Consider the following 23,271-nt stretch of genomic DNA (forward strand, 5'->3'; position numbering starts at 1 on the left):
CAGTATAGATAAGTGAAACATCAAAGCATTTCAGTGACAGCCTAACAGGGTGGAGGTGAATAGGAGATATGCATGGGATCATCCACCCCCACCCTGTTAGGCTGTCACTGAAATGCTTTGATGTTTCACTTATACTGTCATCTACCACATTTGCTTATTTCTGATCTGACAAAAGGCAACCTTTGAACACTCATCAAGAAATGTATTAAGTTATGTCTGATAAAAAAAGGTATCTTATTTTCTTTTCCATGTTTTATTTTGTTTTATTTCTATTGAGTGCAATGAGTAAATTTAGGGGGTGGTATTTTCAAGGCCTAAAAATGACAAAATGGAGCCGAGCAACTTTCAGTACTGGTTTAACGCACTGATCCTCAGAACAAAAGACTTCAAAGACTGCTTTTTACTCATGAAACCACAATTTACATTCAATACAATCAAGACATTGTGCTTACATTATAAACTAGTTTTATCATGCCAGGTAAGGCACCTGGGTTTTTTTTTCTGCCAGAAAAGGGGTAACTAAAAATTACTAATATTCAGACAATCTTTGTGAAAGTGATGCAGGTGCTTTCTGTACTGATGCCTCTTATTGCTTAACTAGCACCTTCTAGTACAGAAAACAGGCAGGTGATTACTGGAAAATGACAGTACATACTAAACAAATCCCCTTAAAAAAAAACATGTTACTTCCCCCCCCACCCCACTTGGCTCAACTATTGAACAGTTAAGCCAGCTCTATAGTATTTACCACACACTGGAGTTGAAAATAAAAATAAAAATACACAAATAGGAGCAAACTTCACAGTTATTCATAAATAAAAGTGCAATAAGTGTTCAAGTAGGGTGTATAATTTAGCAAGCTATACATTTGGCATAGGTCATCTTTTGGATGTTCTCCTTGGATCCCTCCCATTACTCAGAGCAGCTTTAAGTGGCTGATTAGGAGCTACTGAAGACAATGCAGGCTGCTGATTTGTTGGTACCCGTCCATTGACTCTTCCATTGCCACCATAGGATGTTTGATTGTTAGAATAATTCACTCCAGTAGAAGCAGGGCCCGATTGTGAACCATTTCCTGGAGACACAGCCAAACAAAATGTTTACAAACATCCTCTTACCACACATCTTTGGTTTTTAATGCAAGCTGAATCTCATGTAAGAGCTAGCACGCATTGACTACCCAACCCCCATCCCTCCACCTCAAATCCCCATTATTTCATTTCCACATTGTCCCATGTTCAACATTCAAAGTTTTCAATTGTATAAAAACAGCAACTAGATGCATGACAAGATGTAGCACCAGTAAGATAAGACTTATTTTATAGAAGCCGAGAGAGACCTATGCTTAAGGTTATTTGAGAGTGATAATGAAGGTCCAGAAAGAAATCTCAAAACTGCCAAGGCCAATCTAAATGCAAGAAAAAGCAGTTTAGTGTTACAAATTGAATCTAACTGGACTTGTTTTTCTCTGCATCCTACTGTAGACAAATTACACTTCATTTAAAAAAAAAAAAAGTCAGTGTAGGGTGTTGCCTATAAATGGTTGGACTCATGTTATATTAGCCCTAGCGCTAGTACTTGCCCTAGGACAGTACTTTAAAATTATCAAACTTTTAATATAAGTGCTGGCATTTCCCGTCATGTTTTGAAACCAGTTACCTTTGTCCCAACGTACCTGTACTATGTGGTGGAGAATTACTTCTCTGTTCACCCTGAGACTGGAGAAACAATGACAGAATTACAGGTCACATTAAAATAGTCTCACTAACTTAGAAAAAGCTTGTCTTAACATTTAGGCAGACACCTTTCATTTTACAAGCAATTTACATTCAATACCGTAAGACCGTACCTACAAACCCTGTGTTGTGTGTTCCCAGCACTGAGGTTGCTAACAGATGTTAACCACTGCCTACAACAGATAATGCCACCTCAGAGTTAAATGCAGAGGTAGTTATTGTGCAAACTATTTACAGTTGCTGCCTATTTCACTCCCAGAAAGTTTTTCCACATAAACTTAGCATGTGCTAAACAGGTTAACACTTAATGTACTGTACTAACAGTTCTGTTACTTGCAATATTTAAAGTATTTTACTACACTGTTAGCTGTTTTAACTGCTTAATCGTTAAAGAGGAATGAGATTTATATTGTTACTGTAATACTTCTGGAAGCAGGTAAAAACTTGATACTTCCATTGAAGGCTTGGGAGAAGAACCAAGGCACTATGTAAGAACATAAGAGTAGCCATACTGGGTCAGACCAATGGTCCATCTAGCCCAGTATCCTGTTTCCAAAAGTGGCCAAGCCAGGTCAGAATTACCTGGCAGAAACCCAAATCGTGGCAACATTCCATGCTACCAATCCCAGTTGCTTCTCCATGTCTGTCTCAAGAACAGAACTATGGACTTTTCCTCCATGAACTTGTCCAAACCTTTTTTTTTTAAACCCAAATACGCTAACCGCTGTTACTACATCCTCCAGCAAAGAGTTCCAGAGCTTAACTAGTCATTGAGTGAAAAAATAAATTTCCTCCTATTTTTTTTTTTTAAGTGTTTCCATGCAACTTCCTTGACCGTCCCCTAGTCTGATTTTTCTCGTTCCAAAAGTGCAATTTACTTTTACTCGTTCTACACCACTCAGGATTTTACAGACCTCATATCATATCTCCCCTCATCCGCCTCATTTCCAAGGTGAAGAACCCTAACCTCTTTAACCTTTCCTCATATGAGAGGAGTTCCATCCCTTATTTTGGGTGCTCTTCTTTGAACCCTTTCTAATTTCACTATCTTTTTTGAGATATGACAACCAGAACGGAATACTCAAGGTGAGACTGCACCATGGAGAAATACAGAGGCATTATACAGTATTTTTGGTGTTTGCTTTTTTGGCCACCGCTGCACACTGAGCAGATTTCAGCATATCATCTGCAACGACAGATCTTTTAATTGGTTGCTGACCAAGGTTATATATCTATATCCATATTTAATGTCCTTAGCGGCGGCGGCAGCAGATGAATCTAGATCTTATGGGTTCATCCAGCAGAAGGTGAAGACAGCTGGTCACAAACAAGGACCAAAGGCTCAAGACTGAAACACAGGTACTTTTATTGGTGATCCAATTAGGTCAAAGCACACTTGTTCCATTCTTGAGAACCCTTTGTGCTTTTATTCTGGATCATTTGTGCTGTGTACTTTGACCCTCTGTTGGATATTGCATAAACAAGGACCAACCCCAGCTATATATACTATAGTGCAACTTACTTGGGATCTCTTCCTCTAGCTGAAATCATTAGGATAGGCAGTCAGAAAATGTCTTTTGGCATAGTGTGCACATAGACCCTGCTTCTAAAAGTGTACTCAAATTTGCAAGTAGCATGCAAATGTGGCATATGTAATATAGAATAACGGCAGTTACGTGTGTTAACTGCCCTCAGTTGCTTGCTCAAAATTCCAGACCATGCAACTGCAAGGAGAGGGGTACAAGAGGGTCCAGCAGTTAGGTGCAAGTATTTACACCAGCATTTTGGCTGGCACAAGGTTAGATGTGCATATGCAGACTTCTGCTAGAATTCTATACATAGCTGCCATTAGAGAATCACTGCTTGGCAGAGAGCAGCCCAGCACCTAATTAAGCAATTTGAGAATTACCTCCATAGTGCATACTCTTTCCCAACAGTGTACACTATCAGCCAACATTCATGTCAAAATGACAACCCAGCCTTAGCAACCATTTTCCTGCAGTTCTGACTTTATGTGCCATTTCTCCATAAGTTAGTGTAAGAAAAGGTTGAGAGAAATAATAAAAGTGGCATCAGTGTATATTCTATCTTACACCCTATGCTCTTAAGATGTTTTAATGTGTATTGTGTTGATACTGTAAGCGGCATACTATGCCTTGTATATTTGAATGTTTCCTGTAATTGTCTATTGCCAACCAGCTTATTTTTGCTGTACACCATGTGGTGACTTTCAAAAAAGGTGGCAAAAAGTCCTCATGAATATGAACGTTTTTCTCCTGGCATGTTTTATACTTACCCACGTTGTACTCACCCATTTTGTGCTAAGGCCCACCTAGAATCAGGAGTCTGGCTATGCTGCTGGTTATAATAGAAAGCTTTGTTGGGCAGACTGGATGGACCGTGCAGGTCTTTTTCTGCCGTCATCTACTATGTTACTATGTTTTAAGTTGTATTTTCCAATTGGACAGCTTCAGGTTCAAAGGACAATTAAGTACATAAGTAGTGCCATACTGGGAAAGACCAAAGGTCCATCTAGCCCAGCATCCTGTCACCGACAGTGGCCAATCCAGGTCAAGGGCACCTGGCACGCTCCCCAAACGTAAAAACATTCCAGACAAGTTATACCTAAAAATGCGGAATTAAATTCTCTGAAGCCCCCATAAGCCATGCATTGTGCCTCTAAGCTCAGGAGCAAGCCTTACATTATCAGCATAGTCTGTTTTTACTGGTGGTTTTCATTAAAAACCACGGCTTTCCTAGACAACTTGATTCGGTATCTGCTACCCACTATTGCATTTGATTGGTCTCCAACATCTGAGTGCCATGGCGCTCAGTTGTTGCCACATCTAAATGATAATTTCTGGAGCGTCAAGAGTTCTAACTTCAATTTAGACCCCTGCTGCAGGAGTACATATGCCGAAACACAGCCTGGTCTACTCATTAAAGGACACTCGATTGTTCTACTGTTGAAGGCCCATTTGCAAATTTTCTTTTGCCGTTTGTGTCCATGTACTTTTGAACCCTCTTCTGCTACCTAGCATTGTCTGGGGCACATTTTACTTTTACTAACACCAGTACCATGAATTAGCATTTCCACAGTTCACATCAATGATATAGCACAGCCTCTGCTATTAGCAAGGATGAGGGCACCAGGAAATAACGTGAATGTAAGCCCTGTCAAGAAAAGATCACCCACACATTTAAGCAGCCTCTTTTTTCACCATCTTCAGTCACCTGTTACAACTTGTGCTAAAAACTACCCAACACCAATCATTTGGAGCTAAAACAGTGAAGACAATAAGTTATAAACACTACCATTTTATTCTGCTGAGAGGTAGAGTAGTCTGGATTAGGTTCACTGAAGTTTGGCACTTCGGAATACACCATGCAAAACCTGAGTAAAAAAAAATACAATATTATAATTTGCATGTCACAAAAATATAGATTCTGGCATTTGCAACATCCAAGACAGACATTTACTGAAGACAGTTAAAGTCAACATTTCCCCATTAAAAGTCTTTGCACAAGGGAGAAGATAAGAAAGCTGATACACAAACTAAGATTCAGATTTGTTTCCTTGAGCCAAGGTTAGCTCTGGCGTTAATCTTGTCTAACAGCTGAGTGTTTACCTAGAAGCCACTGTATAACAGGTCGCTTAACACTACAGAATAGCAATGGCATACACAGCTTCTGTTCCAAATGGTCTGAATACACTACTGTAAAGGAGATAATCCAACCCCCTTTGACACAACTGGTTCAGACAGCAGCCCATTCTAAATCATGTGGACTCACCTCCATCCCTGTCCCTGCCAAACACAGCAACTAGAAAGCTGTTACAAAAAGTCACTGACAAGTACAGGACCAAGCTAGCATGGAGGTTGAATTACCTTTTATACCCCTAGAGAGGTGGTCCCTCCAGGTCAGGCTTGAGACAAGCAGGGCAGTGTGTGGAAGCTCGCATTGCGGCTGCCTGCACCGTACCTGGCCTGTGGATAAATAGAGGACTTCAGTTTCTGGAGCTGCCAGTCCTTTCATCTGAGCACACGTTAAACCAGGAATAGAAAATGGAAGTGTTATGCCTCTTAGAAACCTGAAACTTGAACCTCCTGTTGGCTGAAACCAATCTTAAGCCAAAACAGATTAGAATTGATCAACTGAGAACTCCATTGAGTCTTGGTACCACTGAATTCCACTCTGGCAGGTCAAATTCACGATTCTTCAAACAAAACTAGCACATCATATATATAGCGGCAATTCTATAAACGTGGCCAAAAGCGAACATCTGGGTACCCAAATTCCACATTTACACTAACATTTAGGCACACCAACTTACACCACGTCAACAGCAGGCATAAATGTGGCACTTTAGAATGTAAGTTACAATATTTTGTAGGTTATGTGCATGGGGCTTGTCCATGCACCCCCCCCCCCCCCCCCCAGAACACCCTCTTACATTTAAGGGCACCAAGTGGTATTCTATAACTAGTGAACAACTAGCACTTATGCTAGTAACTAGCATTCTTGCAGTAAGTGCTAATATTCTGTAATTTAGGGGTACAATTGGTGCCCACTTTTAGCCAACTTGTTATAGAACAGGGGTGACGACCTCAGTCAAATGGCTGCAACCCAGTCGGGTTTTCAAGAATTTTGCCAATGAATATGAACGAGATCTATCTGCGTACAATGGAGGTAATGCATGCAAACAGATCACGTGCATATTCGTTGAAGTCTTGAAGGTTGCCTACCTCTGTTATAGAATGAGGGGATAAGCGTATGGTATCCAGAAATAGTCATGAGAACTTAGCCAACATGCCAGCTCATACTAAGGTTCAAGTTTCACACTCCCATTTTCCACTGAATCCTGGTATGAACCACATAGGTCTTTATACCTACCAAAGTATATAAAACCAACAAAAAAAGTTGCTTGAATACTTACTCCCCTATTTTCTGAAGCTCCCCACCGCGTCCTGTGTATAGGGTCAGACATCCTTTCCACATGGATGCGTAACTAATCAGAAAAAGGAGAAGAAAAAAAGAAAAGTGCTATCATGTGACACGAACATTTAAAAGAAGCACTGACCTCTTGATCAAATGACTATTCTTCTATAGAATGGGGGTGGGGGGAATCCCAAGTCATTTCTGAAAGCTGACCAACCAGAAGACTACAGCCATTTTTTGTTTAACAAAAATTTCAAAAAATAAAAGTGGCAACTTGAGACCAAAGTTATGGCTTTTCCCTAGAATTTAAGGGCTTAATATCCATCTTTGTACTTTGGTTCTTGATACCTTAGGAGGAATTATCTTTTGAACCACATGCAGTTCCTTTGGGATCTAAGGGCATAGCAAGTGCCTGGGCTTGGAGCCAAACCAAAAGTTCATCTGCCCTACTGAAAAACTGAGTACAGCTTCAAACTACAGTAAATAGGAAGAAAGAATGCTAGCAATAAAGACTTTTGGATAACTGTCTATGCCATTGCAGCTCTTGGGCCAGCTCAGTGACCAAACAGCAGCTCAAAGCTGTATCATCTTGGCACTGCATTACTATCCAGGGAACCCAGAGATGCTGTGAAAATAGTACTTGAGCCCCTGCAATGGGGAAGTCCCAGCCACAACATTTGACACCTAAATGGTCACTCATAGTAGCTATGCAGTAGATTGAAGTACAAATAGTGGACACTAAACATAAGCAATTAAGAGTCACTTTTTCCTGGAGCAATGATTGAAAGTTCTTAAACTTGGGCTAAATCTCTTCTTGAAGTCCTGTGCCTGTATGGAGTGGAGGAGTGGGCTAGTGGTTAGGGTGGTGGACTTTGGTCCTGGGGAACTGAGGAACAGTTCGATTCCCACTTCAGGCACAGGCAGCTCCTTGTGACTCTGGGCAAGTCACTTAACCCTCCATTGCCCCATTGAGCCTGCCATGAGTGGGAAAGCGCAGGGTACAAATGTAACAAAAATAAAATAAAAATTTCTGCAGTCTTTTTATTTCACTTTGTGATGTCTCAAGGCTAGTTGATAGCAAAGATTTTTGTTTTGAATTTCTCTTTGCTATACCCTTAATTTTGTTGCCAATAAACAAATTGCCCCACTATAATGAACGGGTGAGGTGTTGAGGAGGAGTGATCCTGGTTAACTACAGATGAAGGCTCCTATAAAGTCCACCCTCTCAGCTAACAAGAATCCCATTTTGTTATTTCCTCCCTTCATAGGGGCACCTTGCTAACTGTCTATTGCTTGTTTGATTTTTTCTTACTGTACACTACCATGAGTGACTTCCTTCAAAAAGGTGATAAATAAGTCCTAATACATTTGCTTAAATTTTACTACTGAGGTAAGTCTAGCAGCACTTACCTTGACTATTAACAGAATATGAACAGTTCATAGCAAGAAACTACTTTAAACCAGAAAGAACACAATGGTTTCTGAAATCAAGTCATGACATAGCTTGTGTGCATTTCCTGTTGGCTAAGAAGGAAGTTATGTTTGGAAGCTGTAATTCTTCTCCCTAGCAAACCCATCTAGAAGTCTACATACTCATGAAAACATTTCATCAGCTGGGAAGAAATAGGTGGCCTTCCACATTTTGGCATATATAAGATTTTTTTAAGAGATGTATAAAGTTATAATCTTTATAAAATATCTTCCTTCACAGGTTCTTATACCGATATTGAAGCAGAATAAAGTCACATGAGCTTCTTCACTGCCAGAAGTATAGTTTAAATCACACTTGCAGAGTTACTGTAACTTGTCTAAACATAATGCTTTCTTTAGCTTTTCCTTCTCATTCAAGAGCAGAAGTGATCATATTTACAAATGGTGTTTATTAAAGCAGTTCTAGAACGTTATCAGTTTTCCTGTGATATATTTTTCTTGAGTTTGAAAAATGTGTCCATTCACTAGCATACAAGGCAATTTCACAGATTAACTGATAACCCCGCATCACAAGACTGTGCAACAAGGATGATTAGTAGGGAATTAAAGGAGCCTTCAAATAAAGGTACTGTTTTGATTTTAAAATGTATAAAAGTACTTATAAAGAAAACACCCTATTTTGAAAAAACTAGTAATACTCCTGCTTTAAGTCCAGGCAATGCTCACATTACCCTAACATGCTATTAAGCCACAAGAATTTCTAGTTAATGCTAGAGCCACTGTACCAGTTAGCACCTGACGTAAATAAGACATGTTTCACCACCAGCTCCAGAGTAACAAAAAAAAAATGTCAACGGAACTGTACCTTAGTTTATGAATTAACTAAATTAGCACTTTCACCTCTGTGGAAACTGCCATATAGACCAGACATCCAGCACAGGAGGCAGATTATACATCCCTAGACAGGCTGCACATGCCTAGGACTCCTACAGAACAACATACCCTCTCGTCAAACGGATAATATCGCCAGGTTGTATTAGGCCTCCAATTTCATCCCATACTGAAATAACGATACTGCCAGTTTTATCTGCTACCTTGCACGACCTCACCTCATGTCCATCTTTTGTTTTGATAACTCTGCCTGCATGGAAGATAAACAAAACCAGTATTAGTTATTACAGACTATTCAGGCACGGGGGGGGGGGGGGGGGGGGGGGGGGGGGAGAGCTGGGTTAGCCGCAATGATGAGAAATGCATGGCCTATACAGGGAAAAAAAATTAAGTGGCTTGCCTCAACCACCAAGGTTACAACTGTTCATGCTTCATTCCCACATACACCACCAAAAAAGTCAACAGGCAGCATCACCTAGCCAGCAGCATGGAGGACTACAAAGCTCACTCAAATTGAGCAAGTTAAGGGAAGCATTGTGTGAAGTTCCTGAGAGGAACAGTTGGGGGCGCTAAGAATTCTGTCTTTGGAAGGCAATAGCCCCCAGAGAGGTAAGGAAACAGAAAGGAGCACACGTGTAGAGGCTGCAGAGCTTTGCACGAGATTCCTTGTAGCCATCCATCAATAGCAGAAAGAAAAAAAACACCCAAGGCTACTAGGAAACCTGCAACTTACCTAGCTCCAACACAATAAAGATGAGATTTATATTTTTCTGTCCAGTCTTAATGTCTTTTATAAAGACATAGCTTTCGTTTGTCAAACTCATGACGAGAATAAGTGTACCGGGCACGGGACAAAAGGAAATGGAACAAGCATAACTAACAAAAAGAGAGGAGATCGGCAAGCCGGTGTGCTTGTTTGGACTTTTTTTTTTTTAATTGTCACAAAAAATATAACGTCCCCTGTTTATTTTCCGAAAGGAACCAAGATCAGCACATCCAGATTGCTTTCAGTGCCTCTTATTGATCGCCTAAAGCCCACGAAGCGAACCAAGCTAAAATCTGTTTTTCAAACTTAATTCAAAGAGCAACTGACCAGGGTCTGGCAAGCAGCTGGGGGCGAACCTGGGTACAGTCTACCACCCTATATAGAAAAACTAGGCTACCATCAATGACAAACCACACATTGCTACCGGCTTCCCCACACATTCCCAGCAACCCAAGCCGTTCGGGAGGGTGAAAATAAAGATATTTGCCCTGGTAAACACCAAGGCCTCCTTTGGGCGGTTTTACGAGGTCAGAGACCAACAAAAGATCTTTTTAGACACCACCTTCCTCCCTCTGGGACCAACACCCATCCCAGAACAAGCCCTTCAAAGAGCTCCTCTATCTCTACCACCAGCACACAAAGCCTAAGAACACGCAACGTCTTCCAGTCCTGCTTATATAAGGTAGGTTGGACCAAACCACCGCGTAGCCAGCATGGGGGGAAGGAAAGAAAGCGCTGGAGTGACGCTTTTCCGACTACTCCAGAAGGTTCTACTACTGTAAGTTTAATGCCTATGCGTCTGTAAGCTTCTAGAACAGAAAGAATCTGCCACCGGCTCTCGAATTTTGTGTAAGATGTAGAAGAACGTTCTATTGTCCCCCCAAATAATGGGACGAATCAAAATGGAACCGGCCGGTACGTTGTAACAAAGTGCCGCGGATAGGCGCACTGATTGGTCACGGGAGTCTCCTTTTGTCCTCTGACGCACACTAATTTGCATACGGGGAGGGGAAGCGAGGTAGGTCTATTTTGGTAGTTCATTGTAAGCCAACACTATTGTAGGCTTTTATGCAGCTTAGAGTGTTGCCAGGTCGTGATATGAAGCAGACACTATAATAGAATAAATAGTCACATTGCGGGGCATCAGCATTGGCTGCCTATCCCGATCGACCCATTTCGGAAATAGTGGGCAGATCCACGCGGTTACCGAATACGCCCTGCAGGTTCGCGAGCTCGGAGCATGCTACCAGGCGGGGGCGGTGCCTCGCAGACGCAGACAGATCTGTAGCGGAAGGAGGGGGAGGGGTGGTGGGGAGCAGTACTAGTTTAAAAGGAGTTAGCCGAGACGTGTCAAGGACTTGAGTCATTACAAGGAGGTTAGTGGGCAGAGGGCAGTGTAGTTCCGCCCACTCTGGAATCTGACTTCGACTTTTTCCCCAGGCGGCTCTGTCTTTGTGATTGACTACTGACACATACTGGGAACACTTCGGGCACAAAATTTCATGAGCTTGCAAACTAAATAACTCCCAAAATATGTTCCTTTAAAACGTAAAGGATTAACAAACAAACAAAAATTGGTGTGTAAAAATATACGTTTATTGAATCACCTTGACTATACTTCTTGATTTGATTTTTAGATCGAAACGTTGCGTTTCTGAGCTCCAAACTGTGGGCAGGTCAATGGAAAAGGTGACATAGCCAGAGGACGGAGTAGCATGCGTACAATGGTACTATTAGTGAAGTATAGTGATAAGAATGTGGTAGAAAACCAGTAGAATTATTTATGGCAGTGAAGTAAAAAGCTGAAGCATCAGTTAAGTTCTTTTATTTGGTGTTCTGAAGTGTTTGATCATTTTATCTTCATATTTTGGGCTATTTTTATTTTGAAGGTCCATATCAGTGGCTGTAGCCAGACCTGACATTTTGGGTGGGCCCAGAACTAATATGGGTGGGCACTGTGCATATAGGTGTGAGTAGTGTTTCTTGGGGCACTACAAAATAATGCCTTAGAATGCACTTGATGATGCATCACTATAAACCACATACATACATAATGGAAAAACCAACCAGTTACGTTATCCCATATCTTAAACGTGACCAGACTTAAGTCTGCAATATGGCAAGCATTTCAACACACATGACAGGATCCTGCAATATAATTACAGCAATAGCATATATCCTTCAAACTTTGCTTTATAACAAACATAAAAATATAGAACCTTTTTTAAAATTATTATTTTAGCTTGGGCATTGAGCCCATCCCCACCCAGAAACCCAACATCATTAATCACAATCACATCACAATCTTCATTCCCTTCGCCCTTCACTGTGTCTGACACACACCTACCTCATTCGACCACAACACAACCTTGTATTTGTTATCAACCGATTAGCGAACCCCTTACGGTATTATGTAAGCCACATTGAGCCTGCAAATAGGTGGGGAAATGTGGGGTACAAATGTAACAATTAAAATTTATTGTTGGTGGGTTTTGTAGTGGGGTATGCTCTTCACTGTCCATTTAAACATATTTATTTTACCTAGGCAGCTGGGCTTCAGCTTCCAAAATTTGTGTGCATGTGGTGACTGGTTTTTCACAGAGCACTGCAGACTGTGCTCTTTGTGTGCTATATGGCTGGGTCCTGTGCCTGTTGGGACCGCAGAGGAATGTATTTCTCCTCTCTCCACTCCCCTCTATCCATGTCCAGAATTTCTCCTCTCTCCTCTCCATTCATGTGCAGCTCCTCCTCCTCTGTCTTCCCTGCCCTCCATCCATGTCCAGCATTTCTCCTTTCTCCCTTCACCTCTATCCATGTTATTCTCCTTCCTTTGTCTTTCTTTCCCTCCATCCCTGTCCAACATTTCTCCTTTCTTCCCTGCCCTCCACTCCATCCATGTCCAGCATTTCTCCTTGCTCCCCTCCCTTCCATATGCATCTCCTTCCTGTCTTCCCTCCCCTCCATCCATCCATGTCCAGCATTTCTCCTACCTTCCCCTCTATCCATGTCCAGAAACTCTCCCCTGCCCTCTTTTCCATTCATGCATATCCAGCAGCTCTCCTCTTTCCCCTGCCCTCTCCTCCATCCATCCATATCCAGCAATTCTCCTCTCTCCCTTCTCCCTTCCATCCCTCCATGTCCAGCAATTCTCTCTTCCCTGCCCTCTATGCCCAGTGATTTGTCCTTTCTTCCCTGCCCTCCCCTCCATGTCCAGCTTTTCTCCTCTCTCTCCCCTCCATGTCCAGTGATTCTCCTCTGCCCTCATCTCCATGTCCAGTGATTTGTCCTCTCTCCCCTGCCCTCCCATCCATGTTCAATGACTCTCCTTTACCCCCTATCCTTCCCTCCCATCCATGTCCAGTGACTCGCCCCAGCCCCCACCTGCCCTCCTTTTCAGCCCCCGAGTTCCAGTTCAAACCCTAGCCCCACCTGCCTGCCTTCTCCGCAACATCCCCCTTTTTGTTCCTGCCACCCTGTGTTTAAATCTTTTACCTGAAGTGGCGGCAGTGAAAGCAGCAGGTTCGCCTCCAGCCTTCCCTTCCCTCTCTGTCCCGCTTTCCTCTGATGTAATTTCCTGTTTCCGCAAGGGCGGGACACCATGGGTGTAGTTTGGGGGCGGGGGCATTCTCCCCCCCCCCCCAAACGCAGGGCTGGTGCAACGCTGCTGGCAGCTCTCGAATGGTCCCTCCTTACCGCCCTCAGCTCCCCGACAGCCCTCCTCTCTGTTCCTTCCTCCCCCCCCCCCCCGCGTTACAGCGACGGCAGTGAAGAAGACAGCATGCTCGCCTCCAGCCTTTCCCTTCCCTCACACAGTGTCCCGCTCTCGTGGAAACAGGAAATACATCATTGCAGGAAGGCGGGGCACTGAGTGAGGGCAGGGAAAGGCTAGAGGCGAGCCTGCTGTGCTGTCTTCTTCATGCTGTCACTGCAAGGAAAATAAAAGGTTTAAACACACGGGGGGGCAGGAAGGAACAGAGAGGAAGGCTATTGGGGAGCTGAGAGAGGGCATGGACAATCGCTGGACATGGATGGAAGGGGAGGGCAGGGGGAGAGAAGAGATTGCTGAACATGGAGAGGAGGGGATGGCAGGGGAGAGAGGAGAATCGCTGGACATGGATGGATGGAGGGGGCAGGGGAGAGATGAAATTTGCTGGATATGGATGAATGAAGGAGAGGGTAGGGGAGAATGGAGAGTTGCTGGACATGGATGGATGGAGGGGAGGGCAGGGGAGAGAATAGAGGACATTGAGAGGAGGGCAGGGGAGAGGAGATCGCTGGACATGGAGAGGAGGGCAGGGGCAGAAGAGATTGCTGGACATGGAGAGAAGGGGAGGGCAGGGGAGAGGGGAGAATTGCTGGACATGGATGGATGAATGGGGACAGGGGAGAGAAGAAATTTGCTGAATATGGGTGGATGGAAGACAGAGCAGGGGAGAATGGAGAGTTGCTGGACATGGATGGAGGGGAGGGCAGGGGAGAGAGGAGAATTGCTGGAGATGGATGATTGAACGGAGGAGGCAGGGGAGAGAGGAAATTTGCTGGATATGGGTGGATGGAGGCGAGGGCAGGGGAGAATAGCGTTGCAGGACATGGATGGATGGAGGGGAGGGAAGAGAGGAGAAATGTTGGACAAGGATGGAGGGAAGGAAAGACAAAGGAAGGAGATGCACATGGATGGAGGGGAATGAGGAGAAATGCTGGATATGGATGGAGGGCGAACTGCTGAATTTAAGGGCTGGATCGGAACACTTTGAGGGCAGATGCTGAAACTGGAGGAAGGATAGGGACAGGGCTACAGATGGTAGACAGGATGCATAAGGACACAGGAAGGATAGTGAACATGGTGAGAGAAAAAATATCAAATGGACAGAAGACTCTGCATATAACAGAAGACACTGGGACTAAAGCAAATAGAAAAACTAAATGGTCAGACAATAAAGGTAAAAACAAGTATTTTATTCAGACTTATTAATTGGAATATGTCAGCTTTTGGAAATGTGCATCTGTGATATTTTGCATGTAAGTTTCAATTTTTCTAGTATTGATGCTTGCTGAGTCTGACTTCTTGAGGTAACTTTCCAGTTCAGTATTTTGTCTTCATATTTTTTTTTATTTCTAGTTCCTTGTGTCATATCTGTTGTGTCATGTGTTTTTCATGTGTGATCAAGGTGCAGTATTCTGCTAGCGTGTAGTATTTGCAGCCCTTTTTGTTTTGTTTTTTGTCACTTTTTGCCGAAAATGGACGTGCGGCAAAATGAAAATTGCCACACGTCCATTTTGGGTCTGAGACCTTACCGCCAGCCATTGACCTAGCGGTAAAGACTCACGCGGTAACTGGGCAGTAATGACCTATGCACGCCAAATGCCACTTGGCACGCATCAGTTAAGCGCGCCCAAAAATAAAAAATATTTTTCAGACGCGTATCGGACGTGCACCAAAAATGAAATCACCGCAAGAGCCACGCAGTAGTTGGGTCGTAACTCTATTTTGGCACACGGGCGCGTATAGACGCTTGTGCGGCTTAGTAAAAGGACCCCTATGTTTCCAAGTGGAAGCCAACCTGAAATACATCAGAGAGTGCCAAGCCAAGGTCAGATTGTAATCATAAAGCATGCAATGAAGTGTAATGTAGAAAGCATGAAGCTAAATATTGAGGCTGATATCTCTAGGAGCCCTTAAAATTAAAATCAGCAGCTTAAAAATAACTCAATTTGCACTGGAAGCCAGTGCAATGATAGTAAGAGAGAAACAGGTTCTGTCTGTTATACCCTTGTTCAACCTTGATACAGCACTTTGCACCAGCTGCATGCACACCATCAGTTTCTTTGTGATGTCCAAATAGATGATGATGCAATAATCTAGATGGGACAACAGTCTAGCTTGTACTAATTAAAAATCTATTTTATTATAATGCAGATGTGCCTTGCTCATATACAAAGCTGCTTGGCATCAGACTGATAAATATTTTTAGCTAAAACAGCCTCACAGAGCTCATGACAAAATAAAATGACTGCAGAATCTAGGTTACAATGATATATGTGGCAAATATCCAAGGGCTAGATTTAAGTTTCATGCAAATAGTCCATAAGTCAGTTTTGTTTGTAAAATTGTGCAACCGATCTGAGTGGAAGGCTTCTTTGTCATACTTTTGTGTAAGACAAATTCAGATATTCAAGATTTTCCACTCTATGAAATATCACATTTCAGTTCTGCGTCAATCCTGTTTGTACAAATTATATCTCTACAGTAAATTGTTCCAGTTCCTTAACTCTCCTGACCTGGCGATAAGTTTTTCTTCCTGACTCTGCATTTGAATATGGACATCAGAGAATTTAAGGCTACACAAGCAACATCTTCTAAACATATTGAGAAAATTTGTAGCCCACACATCTACCATTCCGAGTAGGGGAACAATTTACACTCATAATCATAAATTCACATATCATAAGCTCACAACTCAGAGAAACAATCTTATAAAACGTAGAAAAAAATGACTGATAAAAATAATCCAGATAAAAAAAACCTGTTAGGTAAGAGTGTTAAAGGCTCGCCAAAACAGGACACTCTTTAGAGCTGTTTTAAATTTGTTCACACTTCTAATGTTAAGAGAGGAGGCTTTGCCAGGGGAGACCTCAGTGGCTGGTGAAAAAAAAAAGGGCTCCATCGATTCCAGCAGTGCCCATCCACCTTGCTCAACTACCTACAGTAACATTGGATCCAGCATTGTGTCTTTACATCTTGTGAGAGTTAATATGAACGAGGGCCAGCTGACACCATTTCCGCTTGACAGAGGCCAACAAAGAAACCAACACCTGAGCAGCTACCCCAGGAGTGTAGGTTGCCATCTAGCCATGTGGCCATTCCCAACAATGCTCACAGAAGTAAATTTCCATGATAGAACTATGTCACATCTCTGGAAGTGCTGAGATTACTGGGCAAGTTGACCTCATTTTGCCTTACCTTTTGCCCATAGAAGTAGCACAGGCAAAATCACCAGAAGAAGACAAGAGAAACATGGAGACCTAACATTAACAATGTAACTTGTATTCTGCTAATACCTCGTGGTTCTAAGTGGACCACAATTTACAAGAAGCTGGACATATCCAGGAAGTTGTAATAATAATTAACAAAAATTTACATTCTCATATAAAATCTAGTCCATACAAATTATTTTGGGCCCTGTTTACTAAGGTGCGCTAGAGTTTTTAGCGCATGCTAAAAATGAGCATTCACTAACTGTGTAGGCACCCATAGGAATTATGGACATCTACCTGTTTAGCGTGCATTAATGCTTAGCGTGCACTAAAAATGCTAGTGTGCGTCTAGCGCGGCTTAGTAAACAGGGCCCTTAGATGGCAAAACAAATTTTTGAAATAAATAGGTTTTTATAAGTTTCCAAAATTGACAGTAGCTTGAAGTGGAAAGTAAAAGAGAGTCTGAACATCTTTACCAAGACGAGCTGCTTGAAAAGGAAAAAGAGTGTCTAATAATCTAAATCTTTTCACATTTTTTTGAAGAGGAAAAGTAAATAGAGATGTTGATCTTGTAACTCTAGTTTTTTTGATAAAAAGTGAAATGACCTAAGAGAACGAGTGGAGCTAATCCATAGATTACTTTGGGAGGTCTTTTACAAAGCCATCAGCAGTGGCTGCCATCAGTGATTCCAACCCGAGTGTGCTCCATTTACGGGGCAAAAAGAAAACCCTGGAAATGGCTTGCATGGCAGTAACTCGGTGGTAATAGTAACATAGTAGCATAGTAGATGACGGCAGAAAAAGACCTGCACAGTCCATCCAGTCTGCCCAACAAGATAACTCACATGTGCCACATTTTGTGTATACCTTACCTTGATTTGTACCTGTCTTTTGATGCTGTTAAATAAAAGGTTATTTGGTGTCCACAGTTGATAGGTTTTAACACTGTATTGAATACGCTTGATATAATTGTTCCTGTGAACACGATAAATAAGCAAAAATCTAATTATGCTCCTTGGTTCTCTGTTTTTCTCTGATGTTATTAGACAGGCTAGGCAAGAATTAAGAAAGAAGAAATAATTGTGGAGAAATGATAGCACTGATTGTAGGTTGCATGAATATTGCTCATTCTAGCTAAGTATAAGGAACTTAATCTGTCAGCAAACAAGATAAGTTATTTCTTCTGCTCCATCTTGTCCGATTGAACAACACTACCTGATGGTTAACTTCCGAACAGCAAAAAGCTCAAAGTACTAGTTCAAAGTACTTAAGTAAAAATAAATGTATATTTTAATACTTAAGCAAAAGTGAAAAACTGAAGTGAAGGTAAAATTATGTCTTACCTGATAATTTTCTTTCCATTAGTCCCTCAGATCAATCCAGAGACCTGTGGGCCACGTCCCTCCACTTGCAGGTCAGACAGAGAGAACACCGAAGTTCGCCCACAAGAGGGCATGCGCAGCCAGCTCAACCCCAGTATACGATACCAAAGCAGTAAGTAATCAAGCATTGCCGCACACTGCCCAGTTACTTCCGGGTAGGGTTACCATATGGCTCCAGAAAAAGGAGAACGGATTGAGCCAGCCGGGTTTTACTTCCATTACTTTCCATTGAAAGCAATGGAAGTAAAACCCGGCTGGCTGAATCCGTCCTCCTTTTTCTGGAGCCATATGGTAACCCTACTTCCAGGTTACCGCAGGAGCCCTTATCGCCACCTCAGTGGGTGGCGATAAGGGCTCCCCGTTGCATGGCCATGCGGTAAGAGTTCTCTTACCGCATGGCCATGTTTGTCTGGGGGCTTTTTACCCACTGTGGTAAAAAGGGCCCTGATGAGCAGGAAAAACGGCCTCCACTGCTAGCACAGGGCCCTTTTTCACGCAGCTTGGTGAAAGAACCCTTTGTGAATAAGACAATAGAACTCTAGCATGAACCAGTAACCAATGGCTCTTTAGAAAGAACTGAGATATACCTTCAGACTTTTTCAAAAAATAAATCAGACGAAGTGCAGTGTTCTGAACTGTCTGCAATGTCTTAAGTAGTTGTTTTGAGACACCCAAATAGGTGATATTATAATAATCCAACATACTCAAGGTCAAGGATTGTACTATTAAACAGAAATGATGTTGATCAAAGTATTTGCATACCAGTCAAAGATTACATATAATAAAAACAAATCTTTGTATTAATGTGTTAACATGAGTATCGAAAGATAATTTGGAATCTAATAAGATGCCTAAGACTTTTATAGATGAAGAAAACTGATACAGAGTCTGATTAATTTTTATGCTATTTTCCTCTTCCAATACTGTATGACTAACCAACAGAAATTTAGTTTTATCAGTATTTAACTTGTTTATATATTTTCATCCAAAAATCTAAAGTATCCATAACATTATGAAGCAAAACTGAATGAGATGCAATTGTCCTGTGGATAGGGACCATAACCATTATGTCATCAGCATAACTATAGAAATAGACCCCCAATTTCTCCAAAATGTAACCCAGAAAGTACATGTAAACATTAAACAAAAGCGGAGATAGCGGGGGAACCCTGCGGAACTCCGCTTGGATTACTCCACTCCAAAAAGTTTAACTCTATATTTACGAAATTTCAAAAAGCCTGAAAACCATTTATAAACCTTCCCTGTCACACCCAGACTGTCCAACATCTGCAATAAGATTTCATGATCTGCCAAGTCAAATCTACTTGATAGGTCAAACTGCACCTCTAAGGCCTTCTTACTTTCATACAACAATTTGTGAATATTATCTAGCAATGAACCAATGACAGTCTCAGTGCTGTAGTTTGACCTAAACCCCGGTTGTGTATAATGCAGAATACAATGGTGATCCAGATAATCAGATAACTGACGGGCTATCACTCCCTCCATCAATTTACAGAAAAGTGGGATGGAAGCAATTGGTCTATAGTTTCAAGTTAGATCACTAGACCATCTTGGCCTTCCCCTCTCAGGAGTTAAAAGCAGCTGGATATGCAGCACTCAGAAACAAGACCACAATCACAGAGAAATACTTTAAAAGCTTTTTTCTCCTTTCGAGAGTGTATTGCACAATATTGTATCTGCATTTTCTTAAGGAGCATTTCAACCCAGATTGCTGACCACACCCACTTTTCCTTACTCCAGAGTTGACTGAAAAATAGGGGGGGAAAAGTTTTTGGTCCATATTCACCACTGTAGTTTCCAGTAGTCATAGTAACATACATAGTAGATGACGGCAGAAAAAGACCTGCACGGTCCATCTAGTCTGCCCAACAAGATAACTCATATTTGCTACTTTTTGTGTATACCCTACTTTGATTTGTACCTGTGCTTTTCAGGGCACAGACCGTATAAGTCTGCCCAGCACTATCCCCACCTCCCAACCACCAGCCCCGCCTCCCAACCACCAGCTCTGGCACAGATTGTATAAGTCTGCCCAGCACTATCCTCGCCTCCCAACCACCAGTCCCGCTTCCCACCACTAAAGACTCAGTATATTAAGGGGTTTTCTCCTAGTTTGGGATGTATAGGAAAATGCCTTAATAAATTTGGTCTAACTGAAATAAATTCTGTAGCAAATCTGTTCCAATTACTGCTCAGAAATTTTTGATAAACTCTGCCTTCAAATTATTTTCTATATGATCCACTTTCTGTTGTGTAGACCTGTCAAGTTACCATGGTTCTAGCAGCAAACTGAGGGCATTTTTAACCCCCTTTCTGGTATAGTGTGGCATCTGGAATGTTAATCGCCTATGGAAGTTAAGGCCTGGATTTATTAAATGGTGGCCAGAGTTTGGTAGAGGTCAACCATAAAGGTGGAGGAACAGGATCCACTACGAACATAGTCATACAAAGGAGTAGCATGATCAATACAACTCTTCCAATGAGACAAGGGAGACGGGAGATGTCATGTACACCTTATTCCATAAGTGAGTTAATATTTATAATGTTGACACGGCACTGTGTTTCGGCTCAAATGCCTGCCTCAGAAGTCTACAAAGTACAAGTAAATGAAAAAAATAAACATATATATATATATATATATATATATATATATATATATATATATATATATATATTATTATTTATTGCATTTGTATCCCACCTTATCCCACCTATTTGCACCTATTGTGTATATAAAATATACACAATAATAACTGCTTTAAAAAGATAATTAATATGAAAATAAAACATGTTAAATATCAATTCATTTATAGAATAACTAGTAAAAAAAGGCCCGTTTCTGACACAAATGAATCGGACGCTAGCAAGGTTTTCCTCGGAGTGTGTATGTTTGAGAAAGTGTATGTGAGAGTGGCTATATGAGAGAGAGAGAGAGAGAGAGTGTGAATGTGCGAGTGTGTGTGTGTGACAGAGAGAGAGTGAGACTGGGTGCAAGTGTGTCTGTGAGAGAGAGTGAGACTGGGTGCTAGTGTGTCTGTGAGAGAGAGAGTGTGTGTGTGTGTGTGTGTGAGAATGAGAGTGTGTGCCAGGGCCCCCCTTCCCCCCCTCCCTTGACATTTGGTTGTGGGAATGGCAGTATTCTATAACTGCATGCAAATTTTTGGAACACATCTACCACATCCCTGGCCACGTCCCCTTTTGAGTTACATTCTAGAAGATGTAGGCATATGGGTTATGGAATAGCATGCGGGAAGATACATATGCAAAATCTAATTAACGCCAATTAACTGTAATAATTGATTACTAACATCAATTTATTGCTAGTTAATTACTTGTTATCTAGTTAATTTCTTTGCGCATCTTTGAACTGTGTGCAAATTTTGGTACAATATATAAAATTCAAAGGTAAAAGCCAGAAATGAGACTTCCGGTGACGTCAGCAAGCTCGATGGCAGCCTGAACTCGTCACTCAGCCCCGCTAAAATCGCTACTTTTTCGCTATATAACTGGCGGACTTTACCGCGAAACGAAGGCAGGAAAAATATACAAGTGGTAGTTATAGAAAAGAAATGTCACAGAAATCGAAAAACGCGGATGCCAAAGCAGGAGTGCGAGGCAGCCTCCGCAATGCTAAAACTGCTAGCAGCCATGCTTCATCTTGGGAGGAGGAGGCCTCAGATTTTGATTCGGCTCACTCCGACGACGATACTGGCAACAATAAGGATTCACAGTTTACCAAAGTGCTTCGAGACCTCCGTAAAGATTTAGCTCGCATGAAATCAGACATTGTGGAACGCATTTAAAATGTGCGAGGTGAGATCAAGGAAATTGGTAATCGAGTGGAGGATCTTGAAGGCTGGGTGGACGAACACATGGAACTGATGAACCAAATGAAAGAGGAGGAGGTGGATTTTGCTAACCAAATGGAGGAATTACAATACAAACTTGATGATATTGAGAACAGAGGGAGACAAAATAATTTACAGTTTCGAGGCATTCCGGAGGCTGGAGATCAAGAACATGTTCCTCAAACTAGTACATGAACTGTGTAAGCATATTTTGAAGGGAAATCCAGACCAACAAGTTCCGGAAATTGAACAAGCCCATAGAGCGCTAGGCAATTCGCTCCCTAATAAACCCAGAGACATTGTGGTCCGCTTCTGGAAATACTCAGAGAAAGAACACCTATATGGCCTGGCTAGGCAACAAAAGGACTTGTGCTTTCAAGATACACCTCTTTCGGTATTTCAAGACTTATCAGCCTATACTTTACAACAAAGACGAAATATGAAACCGATTCTGGAGGTATTGGGGCAACACAACATAAAATACCGATGGGCTTTTCCCTTTGCAGTATGCTTTACTATTGCTGGAAAGCTACACAAAGTTCGCTCCCCGGAGGCGGCACAGCAGATTCTACAAGCAGTGGGTATGATGGGGCCGACTACAGAACTACACTTGGAGACTACTGTTGACAAGAGAGACAAAGTGCGACAATGGCAACAAGTTTTTAATAAGGCAAAGAAACCACGGCTGACTTTGCACAACACTTGACTGTAATATCACTCCTAAGTGAGGCTGCTGAAAGAATACGCGAAAATTGACATTTTCTGCTTTATTTCCTTATGATCTACATTTACAGCAGAGATAAGTCTGTCGGGTATATGGAGGATGTCATGCGGGGGGGGGGGGGGGGGTGTGGACGGGCTGTATACTGCGGGGGTTGATCTTGCTAGGAAGTGAGTAAGTGGACTCCTCCAGGGAATTCTATTTCTCGTGGAAGTTTGTTACTCTACTTATGAAGGGAACAGGGGAGGAAGGGAGGTGGGAGGCTAGAGGGGGATGGGTCCAGGAGAAACGGGAGGGAGGGGCATTACAGTGTTCACAGGTGATATCTAGATATTTTTTTTTTGTCCTTTTAAGTATACTCTATGGCAGCTACTTTAAAGATTATGACTTTCAATGTCAAAGGCCTAAATGCTCCTAGAAAGCGACAGCTGATTTGGCAAGAGATAAATAGACATAGACCCCAGGTGGTTATGTTACAAGAAACCCATACATGAATACTTGTTTAGACATGTTTATTACTCTAAGATTTATTTTGCCTCAGACATATCTGACAAGAGGG

The 23,271-nt window shown here is 42.1% G+C and overlaps 1 protein-coding gene across 2 annotated transcripts; it reads right to left on the bottom strand.

Moving 5' to 3' along the window:
- Positions 1-224: 224 nt before the first annotated feature.
- Positions 225-10,404, bottom strand: NABP1 (nucleic acid binding protein 1). 2 transcript variants are annotated; one of them, XM_030210161.1, is made up of 6 exons: positions 9,730-10,404; positions 9,108-9,246; positions 6,673-6,744; positions 5,052-5,130; positions 1,676-1,712; positions 225-1,075 (listed from the first exon to the last, which is right to left on the bottom strand). In XM_030210161.1, exons 1-6 carry the CDS (start codon positions 9,818-9,820, stop codon positions 879-881), a joined length of 615 nt encoding a protein of 204 aa, XP_030066021.1. In that variant the 5' UTR covers positions 9,821-10,404; the 3' UTR covers positions 225-878. The 2 variants fall into 2 exon arrangements, with proteins under 2 accessions (XP_030066021.1, XP_030066020.1); XM_030210160.1 differs by having other exon boundaries at positions 1,676-1,718.
- Positions 10,405-23,271: the final 12,867 nt, after the last annotated feature.

The sequence above is a fragment of the Microcaecilia unicolor genome, chromosome 7, assembly GCF_901765095.1.
Source record: "Microcaecilia unicolor chromosome 7, aMicUni1.1, whole genome shotgun sequence".
NCBI lineage: Eukaryota > Metazoa > Chordata > Amphibia > Gymnophiona > Siphonopidae > Microcaecilia > Microcaecilia unicolor.